The sequence below is a fragment of the Anolis sagrei genome, chromosome 1 (genome assembly GCF_037176765.1).
Source record: "Anolis sagrei isolate rAnoSag1 chromosome 1, rAnoSag1.mat, whole genome shotgun sequence".
NCBI lineage: Eukaryota > Metazoa > Chordata > Lepidosauria > Squamata > Dactyloidae > Anolis > Anolis sagrei.
In genome coordinates this window covers 136,823,834-136,838,245 of record NC_090021.1, presented here as the reverse complement: position 1 = coordinate 136,838,245, position 14,412 = coordinate 136,823,834, and the positions used below count along the sequence as shown (strand labels likewise).

Sequence of the window (14,412 nt, the reverse complement as noted above, 5' to 3'; positions counted from 1 at the left end):
GCCTTCTCCTGTGATTGTTTGTGAAGCAGAAGATTGAATGCAACTAGCAGAAGTCTAATAGCCTAGGATGTTAATACAGAGTCTGTGTATCAGTGAGGATCCTGACACAGAGCATGTGCTTGGACATGAAAGTATAAGGTCTTTTCATACAGATAATATCATGATATTGAAAAGGTACCATATATTGTGTGTGGAAGACTTAGCCATCAAATCTACCTGTAAAAAAGCACGTATTTCTGAATAAGGAACCTCAGGGCAATGTTTTGATATTCATACCTTCCTCATTTCCCTACCTCCCGAACTAGCTTTCCTGTAGCTTTTGCAGTGAGGATCCTGGAGGACTATAACCTTTGGACCTTTTGCAATTTGCTCTGAACTTTCTAAACCGTTTGGCTCAGCTGCTTTCCCAGGGACTATTTAAAGGCAGGTCCAAGTAAGAACACTCAGTCTCAGGCAAGAAAGTGGAGGAGGAGGGGGAGAGGGCAGAGCAGGCAAAGGGTCCCTTTGCTCAACATGGGTCCCCCGCAGCTCTGGCTGCTCCTGCTGCTGAGCAGTGGTGCTTGGACACGTAAGTTGGGCCTCATCTTCGTTTATCCTGGGATGCAGGGAGAATCTCCATGGGAAGGGCTCCCCTGCCCACTTGCATGAGGAGAGGATTTAATGTAGTACAGTGTTAAATTTAGATGTGTTATAGATGAAAGAGCATGTGGCCATCAGTGGTTGATGGTGATGATGGTGGTCGTTGCCATGAGGATCTGGTACCTATTAAGAATGGATCTGTGTACATCTACTTAATTGTGTTTCAGATACACATCCATCCATTGCATTGGTTCATGGCCACTCTGTTTCATGGCATGATATATATTTTGTCTACCCAGAAGGTGGTTTTAATGAGAAGAAACAGGTTTAATGACTGATGTAATCAGATTTGGCATGGTTTGGTTACCTTTCTCAGAAAATGTTATATGATGTGTATGCTGAAGAGCTTCTTTATGTATTTTTAAGTCCTCAAAACAAGTCTTGTGATTTGTGACATATTTTTTAACAATTGGCTCATACATTTTAAAAGTTACGATTCTACTTTAACGTACTGCCTACATCACAAAGCTACATGGTAGTATGAAGCTACAGCCTTATACCATGGGGATAATCCTGTGAACATTACAGCAAGTGTATGGTCTTTTCCAGTTGGTGGAATTTAATTGAGAGTTAAACATATTGCAGTACTGGGCAGTCGGACTGAAACCAGTTACCTAAAGGCAAATTTCACATGTCACTAGTGTTAGTTAGTCTAAGTCAGTGGTTTCATGCAAGGTTTATCTGCATTCTGAAGACCCCAATTCTCCATACGTGAAAGATGAAATCCCCATGGGTTTCTCCAAGTAAGGTTTCCATATGATGGGAATTTATCCTCCATACTTTATCCTCCATGACTTGCCAGACATACCCATGTATAATGTCAACCTCTGATATAGGTTGAGAGTGGGTTTGGGGGCCAAAATTATGGATTTTGATTTGACTCAAGGATATGTTGAAGGTCATTCCAGAGAAAGGGGAAAGCCATTTCCCTACCCAGGTATTCCAAAGGACCAGAAGCAACTTTGTGGTAGAGACAATAAATGGGATCAATACTTCTCACAGGGTTTACTTGTATGGATTATGTTCTAGGTGTTTACCAGTGTTCTCAGAGAAGGGGATTGTTACATTTTCTATAAAAGGTTGAGGTACATTACTCTTGGATAGGTCGATCCAGATTTTTTTGAATTAATTATTTTATTAAAATCTCTAGGTTTGCTCATGAATACATACAGTACATCTGACCATCAATATATAGAATTATGTTGTTGGCAGGCTTAGTATCAAAAGGGAAGTATATTTCTATTGAGTTCTGTTTTATGAACAAAATAAGCTTTGTTAGTTGCCTTTGGCTTCAGTGATTTTGTTTGTGTGTGTTTAATAGTGATGTATAACAGACTGCCTCCTTCAATGGACAGTTCCTTGCACTAACCAAATTACAAATCAAATGGCATTGTGTAGTTCCTATATATGTAGCTTCATCTGTTGTCTATACATTGCTGGAAAGATAGATTATTTTAACAATTGAGTCAGAGAAGCACATGATGAATGGCATACAACTTTTTTGAGTAACATTTCCCTAAAGACAAATATTTTAGCAACTCTGTTATCCTTTGTAACTAGGAATTCTGTTGCTAGCCTGAAGCAGAACGTTGGTTTTGAAAGAGTACAGATATCAGCTAAAATGCTCCATAGTAAATTAATTTACCAATCATGCATGAAGTTGCTCTTCCTGATTGTTTTGCATCTCTGTGCCAAATATTATCATTCACAAACACAAGAAACTTTCCAGTTGTTAGTAAAAGACTAGAAATAGAGTCAAAAGCAGCTTTATCTCAATACATGTATTATGTAAATGAATGTCCTCACTCAAATGGATCTTTGCAATAGGATTTTACAATTTTAGCAAGTATGTGTTTATAAAAAAAAAGTCAATTTTTTTGTTTGCACAGTAGAGAAATTGGAACTGTAACTGTTTGGGGGGATTTTATTGCTAGCATGGACAACATCACAAATCTATTTATTGGATGTTTGATGATATTGTACAATATATTCTTTGAGAGATGGAGATGATAGATAGATAGATAGATAGATAGATAGATAGATAGATAGACAGACAGACAGACAGACAGACAGACAGACAGACAGATAGAGGCATGTAGCCCGGGGGGGGGGGGGGCTTGCAGGGCTTCAGTCCCTCCCAAAAAAATTCTCATGATGATCCGTGATAAGGCCTTACTGGTACACAGAGGTGGCCCTAAGTAATTTTCAGCGGTAAGCAAACAGTATTTTGCTTCGTTGTGGGAGTTCTGTGTGCCATATTTGGTTCAATTCCATCATTGGTGGAGTTCAGAATGCTCTTTGATTGTAGGTGAACTATACATCTCAGTAACTACAACTCACATATGTCAAGGTCTATTTTCCCCCAAGAGTACCCCTGGGCAAAATCCCCCAAGAGTGCCTCAAGAGTGCCCCTGGGCAAAATCAACTATACTGCAAATGCTTACTTTGCGTAATGGGTTGAGCCGCCCCTGCTGGTACATTATTTAAACTGTAACGTTTATTCATATCATGATCTGATCACCATGCTCAATATATCCCAAATGCATAGGAGTATTGGGGTAATGATACAAAAGGTTTGCTAGGGTAGACCCTCTTTCACTCAGACTCAGCCCCCCCCCCCCAAATCAAATTCACACACACACACACACACCAAATTAAAATCCTGGCTACGGGCCTGGATAGATAGATAATCCCAGTGTAGCTCTGAGCCCCTTCAACACAGCTGAATAAAACCCCACATTATCTGCTTTGAACTGGAATATATTGCAGTGTGGACTCAAATATTCCAGTTCAAAGCAGATATTGTGGGTTATTCTGCCTTGATATTCTGGGTTATATGGCTGTGTGGAAGGGCTCCCTATTCATGAAGGCATCTATTCCTTATGATACATAGGAGGTAAAAGGGTTCGTACATTGTTGTGGTAAACTCTCAAAATCTGTCCTAAGTCCAAAACATAATTGTCCCATATTAGTCCGATATGGTTATGTTGTTTCTATATGCGCTCCCTTATTCTTTCTGCACACAGTTTATTTACAGGCATGCTAGAAAATGTGGAGCTAATCCCATTTTAATTTTATTTTACAGAAGATGATGGCTCTGAAAATACAAATCCACTTTGTTCAAGTGAGTCCTTCCATCAGTTTTCTTCTTCTCTTCTTTCCAATTCCTTAAACTATTTGTGCTGGTGAATTCTTAGTGCCAGATTTCAATGTGTCTTTATAGATACGCATCAGTGTATAATTGGTCCACTGTGGAAACACACTCATTGCATTGTGCTTGTGATTGAATCTGGCAGGATTGTGTGAAACTGCAAGATGAGCTGAAATTTGATATGTTTTGTGACTGGTCGTGATTTTGTTCTAGTATTCCCTTTAGTGTTCTGGTATTTTTATTCATTTTGTTTTCTGCTGCTTTTTAAAAACTTTACTTTTTCAAAGGAAAATGTCTGTAAGGCGTGCAAATTCAGGGGAGGAAATCTATTGTTATTGCTCACCAAAAAGATGTAGCTGACTCATTTGCTTATTTGCTTTTTAGCTTTGCTTGTCAGTAACTGTTTACCTACATTTCCTTTAGGAAATGGATCAGACCAGACTTGAGGTACATCTACCTCTTTGTCTTGGCTCAAAATGCTATAGAATAATGGGAGATATAGTTTTACAAAGACTTTGGCCTTCTCTGCAAAATAATGTTGGTACCACATCAAACTACAAATCCCAGAATTTTATAGCATTGAGCCATGGTTGTGAAAGTAGGATCAAACTGCATTAATTCTGCAATGTAGATGTACCCAGACAGGCCCTGTATCCCAGGATCTGGTCCCAAGTTTTCTGTTTATCCCAGATTATCTGGCAGTGTGGACTCATATAATCCAGTTTAAAGAAGAAAACCTGGGATCAGATTCTGGGATATAGGGCCTGTCTGGAAGGGCCCCGAGTGATGTTGACAGAAGATCTCAGGTTTTGTAAGCCCTGAGAGCTCATTGGCTGACTCCCAATCCCAGACTCCCCTCCTTGACTCTCAATTGCAGAATTCCATAGGTTGTTTCAATGGCAGCCATATAAATTCCAAATTATCTGTTTTGAACTTGATAATATGGCAGTGTAGATTTATTTATTTATTTATTTATTTATTTATTTGATGCATTTGTTAACCGCCATTCTCAGCCCTTTAGATTCTTCACACAATCCAGTTTAAAGCAGATAATGTGGATGAACTGCCTTGATTTTCAGGATTAAATGGCAGTGGAGAAGGGCCCTCCTACACTGCCATATAAAATACAGATTATATTCTTTGAACCAGATTATATGGCAGTGTAGATTCACATAATTCAGTTCAAAGCAGGTTATGTGGATTCTCTGTTTTGATAATCTGGATTATACGGCTGTGTAGAAGGGTCTAAGGGCCCTTCCATGCAGCCCTACATCCCAAAAAAGCAAGACAGAAAATCCCACATTATCTGTGTGATAACCCAGCTCAAAGAAGATATTGTGGGATTATCTGCCTTGATATTCTGGATTATATAGCTGTGTGGAAGGGGCCATAGTTGTGCTTAATTCATATCTCATTGATTTAAATGGCTCTCCTGTAAAGAAGGGACAGAAATCCTTGCTCATCTCATTCTTTCACACACAAAGAATTTCAAATGTTTCCTGTCTACCTTATGACATAATAAGAGTTCTTGTGCATTTGCAGTGATTGATTATATTGCAGGATTCATTTGTGAAATTGTCATCCCAATGTATGAAACTCAGTGTGTTGGGAGAGTGCTATCAACCTCAGTCCAGTTTTTTAAGCATCTGAAAATGCAGTAAAAATGTTTATTGTTCTTATTGTTATCTTATTTTTTTAATTTGATTTATACCTTGCCTGCCTCTTGAAATGAAACTCAGAGTACTCTACCATACAAGTTAAAACAGATGGGCAAAACATTGTGATACAAAAGTTTTTAAAGCATTAAGTCCTACATAAATAGGAGCATGGTGTCTAGATCCAGGGAAGTCAGGCTACCCCTCTGTTCTGCCTTGGTCAGACCACACCTGGAATACTGTGTCCAATTCTGGGCACCACAATTGAAGGGAGATGTTGACAAGCCAGAATGTGTCCAGAGGAGGGTGACTCAAATTATCAAGGGTCTGGAGAACAAGCCCTATGAGGAGTGGCTTAAACTGCAGGGCCTGCTTAGTCTGAAGAAGAGAAGGCTGAAAGTAGACATGATGGCCATGTGAAGGGAAGTCATAGGAGGCAGGAGCAGGCTTGTTTTCTGCTGCCTTGGAGACTAGGATACGGAACAATGGCTTCAAACTACAGGAAAAACATTAGGAAAATTTCCTGACTGTGAGAGCTGTTCAGCAGTGGAACTCTCTGCCCTGGAGTGTGGTGGAGGGTCCTTCTTTGGAGGCCTTTAAGCAGAGGCTGGATGGCCATCTGCCAGGGGTGCTTTGAATGCTATTTTCCTGCTTCTTGGCAGGGGGTTGGACTGGATGGCCCACAAGGTCTCCTTTAACTCTAGGATTCTGTGATTCTATGATTCTAAGTCACAAATTTGATTAAAGCATTGCATTTAATACATTAATGTAATTGCCAGCATTCACTTCTATGTGTACAAAAAGCAGGGATCTCTCTTTCCAACCCTTCCCTCCTTCCCTTCTTCAAGCATGCAAATCCAGACATGTTTCTACATTCACTGTCAACCTTCCTTTTGACACATTGCCCTCCTTCCTTTCCTTTTTGATACACACCCACCCACACAGACACATATACACAATATTTAAAGTGTCACAGGACTCATTACCCATTTTGCTGCAATGGTTTGGATCATCTTTGGAAATCAGTAAATTTGTGTTGAAAATAAAATACTGATCGGATAACCTATTAACAAGGGAGAGAATAGGATCAGGAAGTGTTTTCAAGCAACCTTTGTATAAAAGTTTGTTTGTTCCTGAGTGATCAGCTGGATACATAATGTTCATCCCGAGGGTCAAAGTATCTCCTGAGTTGGTGTTTTGCTCTCTGTTCCCTGATAAGAAACATTTTTTCTGGGCACAGAGCTTTAGCACCATCTACAGACAAACATGATTATCTCACATTTTAAGCTCAAAGTGCTTCACATTCTGCAAGTGTTAATTCCAAATTTCACCAGAGAAATATATTCGATAGACACTAAGTGTGCAAAAAGCAATGTACTGATAAACATGAATAGTTACATTGTCATTTCATTGGTATAGATCTTATCCGATAAGAGTCACACAAGTTTTTCCACCTCGAGTCATTTGGTCCCATGGACCTCTCTGGATTTGATATGTTTAAGCACCAATTTGGTAGCTGAAATACTAATGGTGATGAATTGGTTGCTTACATTTAGGTACATGCATGTGCCAAGAAGCATATAGATCAGCTATCTCCAAGCTAGTGCTTCCCAGATATATTGTACTACAACCCCAATGGCCACGTTAGATGCATGTGAGAGGCATTGTAGTCTAACACATCTGGAAGACATTTGGTTGGGAAAAGCTGTTGTAGATGCAGGCCTTGAATCTTATTCAACTGTACAAATGCTGTAAGAAAGAATCTGCACCAAAGAAAACCAAATTGAAACCATCAATTTGGATCCAATATGTGGGGAGAAATTGATTTTCTGGAGGAAAATTGTCAGTGCTGACACCTTTTCAATGTGTTCATGCAATGTGGAATCTCCAGGCCTGGGGCTACTCAATATCCTATTCTACATCCTCCCAGTTTTTACCATATCTTCCTCTTGTCTTATCCAGAAGACAACTAATGCTCAGAGATATTGATACATTTATCATTCATTATATTAGGGGGCCCTGGTGATGCAATGGGTTATACCGCTGAGCTGCTGAACTTGCTGACCAAAAGGTCAGCGGTTCAAATCTGGGGAGCTAGGTGAGCTCCAACTGTTAGGTTCAGCTTCTGCCAACCTAGCAGTTTAAAAACATACAAATGTGAGTAGATCAATAAGTACCACATCTGTGGGAAGGTAACAGCGCTCCATGTAGTCATGCTGGCCACATGACCTAGGAGGTGTCTACAGACAACGGCGGCTCTTCGCCTTAGAAATGGAGATGAGGACCATCCCCCAGAGTCGGACACATTTAGACTTAATGTAATGGGGAAACTTTTATCTTTATTTTTTATCATTATATTAATAACAGAAAACAATTTTGGGGAACCTTTGACCCTCCAGATAATTTGGACAAGCCCTAACCTCATTTGTTATGGGCTGCAGAGGGTGAGGACAATGAGAACTCTAAGCCCAAATGCCTGGATACTAGGTTGCAAGGTTAGAACAGGCATGACAAAATCTTTAAAGGATAGTGGGAAAACAGTTAAGAATTTATAAACCTGAAAGAGATTCCTTGTTTCTTATTTTCATACTGAAATAGTAAGATTTAGCATTTGGTTTTATCAAATACTCTTCTCCAGTTACTTGCTGGAAAAGATAGTTCATACTGAAAGTTCTGAAAAGTGCATAATGGGAGATTGAAATGCCTATGTGGTATAGTAATAGCTGGTTTTGAGTGGATCCAGAAGCAACCAAGTGTTTTCATGCTAATGATGTGGTGAATCCAAACTTTAAAGGAGCTGTCTAACGTGACAAATATGATCACCAAAATAAGAAAAATATTTTTGATAACGCCTTCTCAGTTTGGAGTAAAACTTGCAACAAATTGATCACCCATTGACATAGGGCCACCAGCTGCCACTGATGGGACCAAAGCTCAAGTCTTCACTAAGAACCAATGCACAGTTTACCAAAAGCTGAGACTGGCCAATGATCATGTAGAAGACCCATACAGAGTGTGAATAGAAAACATAGTTTTCCATATATTTGGTTAGGACTGCCCCTAATAGCTCAAAGTATGACTGCAATTGGTTGGTGTACTCCAACATGTATTCATCGTATATTTCCCATTTAAATGTTATTTACCCAGCATAAGAATGTAAAACAGTAACTCCATGAAATTTATTCTTAATATGTATCCTATGTCCTCTCCAAGGAACTTCCTTCATTTCTCCTTCCATTTTAGGAGGTAGACTAGGCAGAAATATTCACTGGTCTAAGATTATCCAATGATTTTTATGACTGAGTGGGACCACATTCCAACTAAATTTGGTACACCATACTAGCATCTAAATTCAGGAATGTGAAAATAGGCAGAAGATGTTGGAGAACATCCCCCAGTATCTTGCACTATTGGCCATTCAGAGTAAGGTTGGTGGAAAATGACATTTAACGTTTGGTAGAATACACATTCATTATCCCTTGCTGGTGTTTTTGAGCTTCATCCACATGTCAATCCATATGTTGTGTGGTCAGAGAAAAGAAGAACCTTAGCCCTCATCCCTCCCAGCAAAAAAAAAAAAAAAAACAGTAAAAAAATCACAATCAAATGCAATGTTGTTAAAGAAGAAACAACCAGAAAAGAAGAATTAGGAGGGAATGCCTCTAGAACATGGTCATATAGCCTGAAAAAAACCTACAACAACCCAGAATTTCTATTATTTTCTTGTTCAAGTTTCTTACTGCCTTAAGTGTGAAGAATACTACCAGCTATATGTTTACATGTGGAGATGTATAAAATCCAGATGGTTAAAAAGATTGTGTACATAATCTGATGGATAAAGTCTCTCTGAAATCACCTGCCCCAAGGTTTACTTGAGAGCATCCCATTGCATCCCACTTGTGGGGCCAATGCATTTGTGAAGATGTGTGAGAGAACTTTCTCTGTTGTGATATCTCAATCATGAAATGCCTTCACTTTGGAGGTTCAACAGGGGCTGATCTTGATGTCATGCAAATACCAAATTAAAACATAGTTTTTCATCAAAGCCTTCAGAGGAGTGGTTCTCAACCTGGGGGTCACCAGATGTTTTGCTCTTCAACTCCCAGAAATCCTAACAGCTGGTAAACTAGCTGCGACTTCTGGAAGATGTGGACCAAAACATCTGGGGACCCACAGGTTGAGAACGACTGCTTTAAAGTCTTACTTAGAAATATTGTGGAAAAAAGATTGCAGTGTTTAAAACTCAAAGGGTGTGTTTTTTTAAAAAAAAATCAATAACTACATGTGTAAAGATTTATTTTTGTTTATATCTTATAGGAGAAACAACCAGGTTTAAGCATCTCAGAAAATATGTCTATAATTATGAAGCAGAAACGACAAGTGGGGTGACAGGAACAGCAGATACACGCAGTGGCTCCAAAATTGTCTGCAAGGTAAGAAAGGAGAAAGAATCCAGTCATTTGGATATCAAATCATCCCCCCCCCCCAAAAAAAAAGGCACATGGTCAATTCCTTATTATGGTACAATAATGTATTTGTATCTGTTCTAAAACATACAAGCACTATTCAAATAAGTAAGAGGATGATTCCTTTGCCTATCTGGGGAAATGTTTTATATATTTTATATAAAAAGGAGAAAAAGCGAGAGTTGCTTTTGGGGATAGCTTATTGAAGTGGAAAATGCACTCTGGGATTTAATATACACTTTAAAGAACTACAGAAGAAGTTAATGCTCATTTGGGAATATGAGTCAGCATTTTGGAGATTTCTTTTAAAGTTGAAGTTGAAGCTTTGAGTAGACTCACCAACCCACAGATATGGGATCCATCAGCCACCACAGGGTGACTTATATTTAGCTGTCCAGAGGCACAGTGGGATTCGATCCAAAAATGCTTGAAGTTGACTTTCATATGGAGCTATGCCTCTTTTGTGCAGAGGTTGGAAAATACTTATTTAATAGATAGTAATAGAAAATACAATCTATTAAAGTTGAATTTCACATGTTAACTTACTTATATAATTTATATCCCTGGCCTCAGTCATGCTAACCCCCATTGATCCTAATTTTTATCAGTGGCGATCTTCTTTCCTCTATTTGTTTCCCTTTCTGTCATACACACACTGTATCCACAAATTCTTCATTCACAAATACAACTGCCCATGCTTGAAAATAGTTTTTTTAATCCCCAAAACAAACATTGTGTTTGCCATTCTATATGAGGGACATCATTTTACTATGCCATTGGATATAATCGGACTTGAGCATCTATGCATTTTGGTATCCACAGGAGGTCTGGAACCAAATCCTAATAGATCCCAAGAATTATTGTAATAAAACCACCATCTATTCTTGATAAGATGTCTCCCTGACTCAGCTTCAAATTTCATTTATTGCAAGAAATCTAAAGATTGGACCATTGATATCCTAATCAGTATTTGTTTGTTTCAGGTTGAGCTGGAAGTCCCTCAACTATGTCATTTCAACCTAAGGACAAGCCAGTGTAGCCTCCGTGAGGTGTCTGGTATTAATCCTGAGGGAGAAGCTCTGTTGAAGAAATCAAAGAGCTCAGATGACTTTGCTATGGCCATGTCCAAGTAAGAAAAACTAAATCAAATCTAATTTTCCATGAGATCTTTGTTGTGAATTCTTTAGTGTTCTTAAGGAGCCTTCACCCAAGCCATGGTGTTTTGCTACTTTCAAAGTGGATGCACCGGCTTCACCTTTCTATATATAAACTATGTGAACACAAATCTTTGTATAATACTCAAACCTCTGGATAGTTATAATGGGATGTAGCTACAGGGAGACAAAATAAGAACATTGTCTGCAACATCTCTAGCACTGCAGAAAATGAAAAACTGAAAATCCTCCATATCGGAGATTTGCCGGCGTGCCTGATGAAGGAAGTTATGCATACAAAATCTTTATATGCTTGAAAGATTTGCATGATTAGAAGTTCCTAAAATGCACATAAACATACTTTGGATCAATAGAAAACAAATTGCATAAAATATTATTTTAGGTTTTTTTCCCAGAGAGTATACTTCTCTAGGAGTCTATATGCTCTCCAGTGTTCCTCCAGCATGATTTCCATAGACATTAGGGTTAGGGTTAGACATTTCCATAGACATTGACCAAGTCATGATTTTCTTTTTCACGCTAGAGGACTTAGAGATTTCCATAGAAAAGATAGTAATTAAAACTGCAAATTATCAAATCTACAAAGGCTAAACCTTTAAATACATAGGACCAACAGTATATATATTTGAATTATTTTTCTCCTTGGTTCTCAAAGCAGAGTGAAAACCCACCAGATTTTTACAGTAATGATGGAAACTTAAATATAATTTTGAAAAGGAAAACTAATTTGCTTCATACTCTAAGTGGCATTTCACTGACTTCCATGAAAGTGGGAGATAGTGGAAAGCTATATTCTATGGCTATGAAATCTAGGGTCCCTCCCCTTTCTTTGTGTAAACCCCATCTTTCTTTTTTGGGGGACAGGTATGAGCTAAAATTCTCAATTAAGGATCAGAACGAAGTCCAGCTGTATGCTGAGGATGATGAACCTATGCACATACTCAACATCAAGAGAGGCATCATCTCTGCTCTTATAGTGCCGATAGAGACAGACTCTGAAGCCCAGACATTAACTATGGTAAGGAGTGTGTTCATCACAGTTTTCCCCTTTCATTGACAAACTGAAGCGAACTTGAGTGATCAAGTACTTGATCCAAACTAGAAAGCTAAAGTCTGGATGATCAGGGAATCCTTTTTAGATACATGTCCATTGTTTTTGAGGACACAACGGAAAATGTATATTTTCTTCTTTCTAGGATACTGTCTATGGAAAATGTGAGAGTGAAATCAAAACCAGGAGGAATGGTGCTGCCGCTGTAGGAGAAATTGAGATCGAGAGAGATCTGAAATCCTGTGACAATTTTATACCCATCAGAGATTTCGTCAGCCCGATCGCCCTCATTAAAGGTTTGGTAAGTAGATAGGATCAGAATGTGGGAATGAGTTCGTGCACCCCTTGTAGCATTGATGCCCTCCTACACTTTTCAGAAAACAGTAAAGCTTGACGGCTGACTTTTCAATAAAGTGATAAGATCTCATTTCGCAGTAGTAAATCAATAATATTAAGATAATAATGCAAAGGAAGGGATCATTAAAAAGAATATTCCAAATGTATAAATATCTTCATATTTTGAATGAAACAACATTGATATTTTAAGGGGTGATAACAAAACAGATGGATTCATCCATATCAGTCCACAGCTTTGAGTGTTTTAATGCTTTAAAATCAGTGTTTGATTGTTTTTTCTTCCTTTATGGATGTTTGTAGTATTGAATTAGGGTTGCCAACTCTTTCCCCCAAGAAATGTCCATTAGTTTGACAAGGAAGTACCTCAATGTCCTTGTGATGTAGTTCCTACTGAGTTTGGACAGTCCAGATGGGAGACAATAATTTCAGCTCAGTCTTGAAGAATTTGCCAAAAATGTGCATTTCTTTTCATGCTTCGGATAGAAAGTGCTTCAAGCTTAAAAAAACAACAATTTAAATGGAAAAGAAATCAAAAGAAACAGATCTTTTCACCCTGAGCTGGGCTCAACGTATATTATTTCACTACTTCTGACTATAAAACTAACTCAACTACTACTGTGTTTTACAGAATGCTCCATTATCCACCTTGATAAGCAGCAAGCAGCATTGTCAGTATACAATTGATCCCAAGAGAAGGCATATCTCTGGAGCAGTCTGTTCTGAGAAGCACTTGTTTCTGCCTTCCTCATACAAGTAGGTTGCATGCTGTTCTAGCTCTATAATGTTGGGAGACAACTATGGTTTTAATTAAGGCTTCTTATGGAGACAGTGCAAAATTATGCTCATTTTTTCTGATGTGTATTAGGAATCAATATGGCATGATGGCAACTGTCAAGCAGGTTTTGAGAATTGAAGACACCCCCAAAATCAACAACAGAGAAATGGATGGTAAGGAATGAAGATTTTCATAAATCTTAAATACATTTTAAAAAGGGAATGTGGACAACTTAAATAAAAGGAAGAAAAATGGATAATTCCTCCTAGTCTTTAGTGGAGGATGTGAACTTAAGATAAGACCTTTGATCCAAGAAGAATGGAGGGAAAATGCAACTCTTTAGGCTGGATTAAAGATCAAAATCTTTATTGATTTGATTATTAAATGTAAGGATAGCAAGTGATTAATGATATTTTTGTTCCTCTGTATTTTTTGTGAGTATTTCATCTCTCTGGGGGGAAAAGTGCAAAAATATGTTTAGGCAGAGAAGTGCATTTTGCACAACACACTGAATATGACCACTTGCTGAACAACTGTTTGAATTTTGGGACACAAAAATGGAGTTTGAGAAACAGTCCCCCATGGCCTATAATAGGTTAGATCTCGTTTGTGCTATGTCAAAAACATAGCACAAACGCCCCTTGGAAGCACCCCTTTAAAACAATAAAAAAAAACCTCTAGGGGTATTTAGGATTGCTATGTCTCTGACCTCACAGTGCGGGATCTACTATTACAATTCACCCCTTGGATGCACCTTAAAGAAATATTTATTCAATGACTCCTTTTATAAAACCAGTTTTGTAGATAAAGAGGATAACTCCAGCCCAATTTACCTGTCCGAATGTATCCTCCCCTATGAGCCATCAAGATTACTAAGATCGTCTGGAGGGGCCCTGCTCTCGATCCCACCGGCCTCACAGGCGCGGCTGGTGGGGACAAGAGACAGGGCCTTCTTGGTGGTGGCCCCTCGACTCTGGAACTCCCTTCCACTGGAGATCAGAACTGCCCCTTCGATCTTAATGTTCAGGAAACAGGTGAAAACCTGGCTTTGGGGATTGGCATTCAACGAATGAGCCATGATCCTGTGATATGGATGGATGACGACGAATAATAACTTTGATGACGACTGACCACTGTAATCAT

The 14,412-nt window shown here is 38.7% G+C and overlaps 1 protein-coding gene across 1 annotated transcript in view; it reads left to right on the top strand.

The window, feature by feature from the left end:
- Positions 1-442: 442 nt before the first annotated feature.
- The window catches only part of APOB (apolipoprotein B), a 50,103-nt gene continuing 36,133 nt past the window's right edge, over positions 443-14,412 (top strand). Inside the window, exons 1-8 of the mRNA XM_060787002.2 lie at positions 443-568; positions 3,725-3,763; positions 9,763-9,878; positions 10,895-11,040; positions 11,951-12,104; positions 12,283-12,438; positions 13,123-13,247; positions 13,360-13,442. Of these exons, the coding sequence (XP_060642985.2) occupies positions 514-568; positions 3,725-3,763; positions 9,763-9,878; positions 10,895-11,040; positions 11,951-12,104; positions 12,283-12,438; positions 13,123-13,247; positions 13,360-13,442 (874 nt within the window). The 5' untranslated portion in view covers positions 443-513. The remainder of the gene's footprint in view (positions 569-3,724; positions 3,764-9,762; positions 9,879-10,894; positions 11,041-11,950; positions 12,105-12,282; positions 12,439-13,122; positions 13,248-13,359; positions 13,443-14,412) is intronic.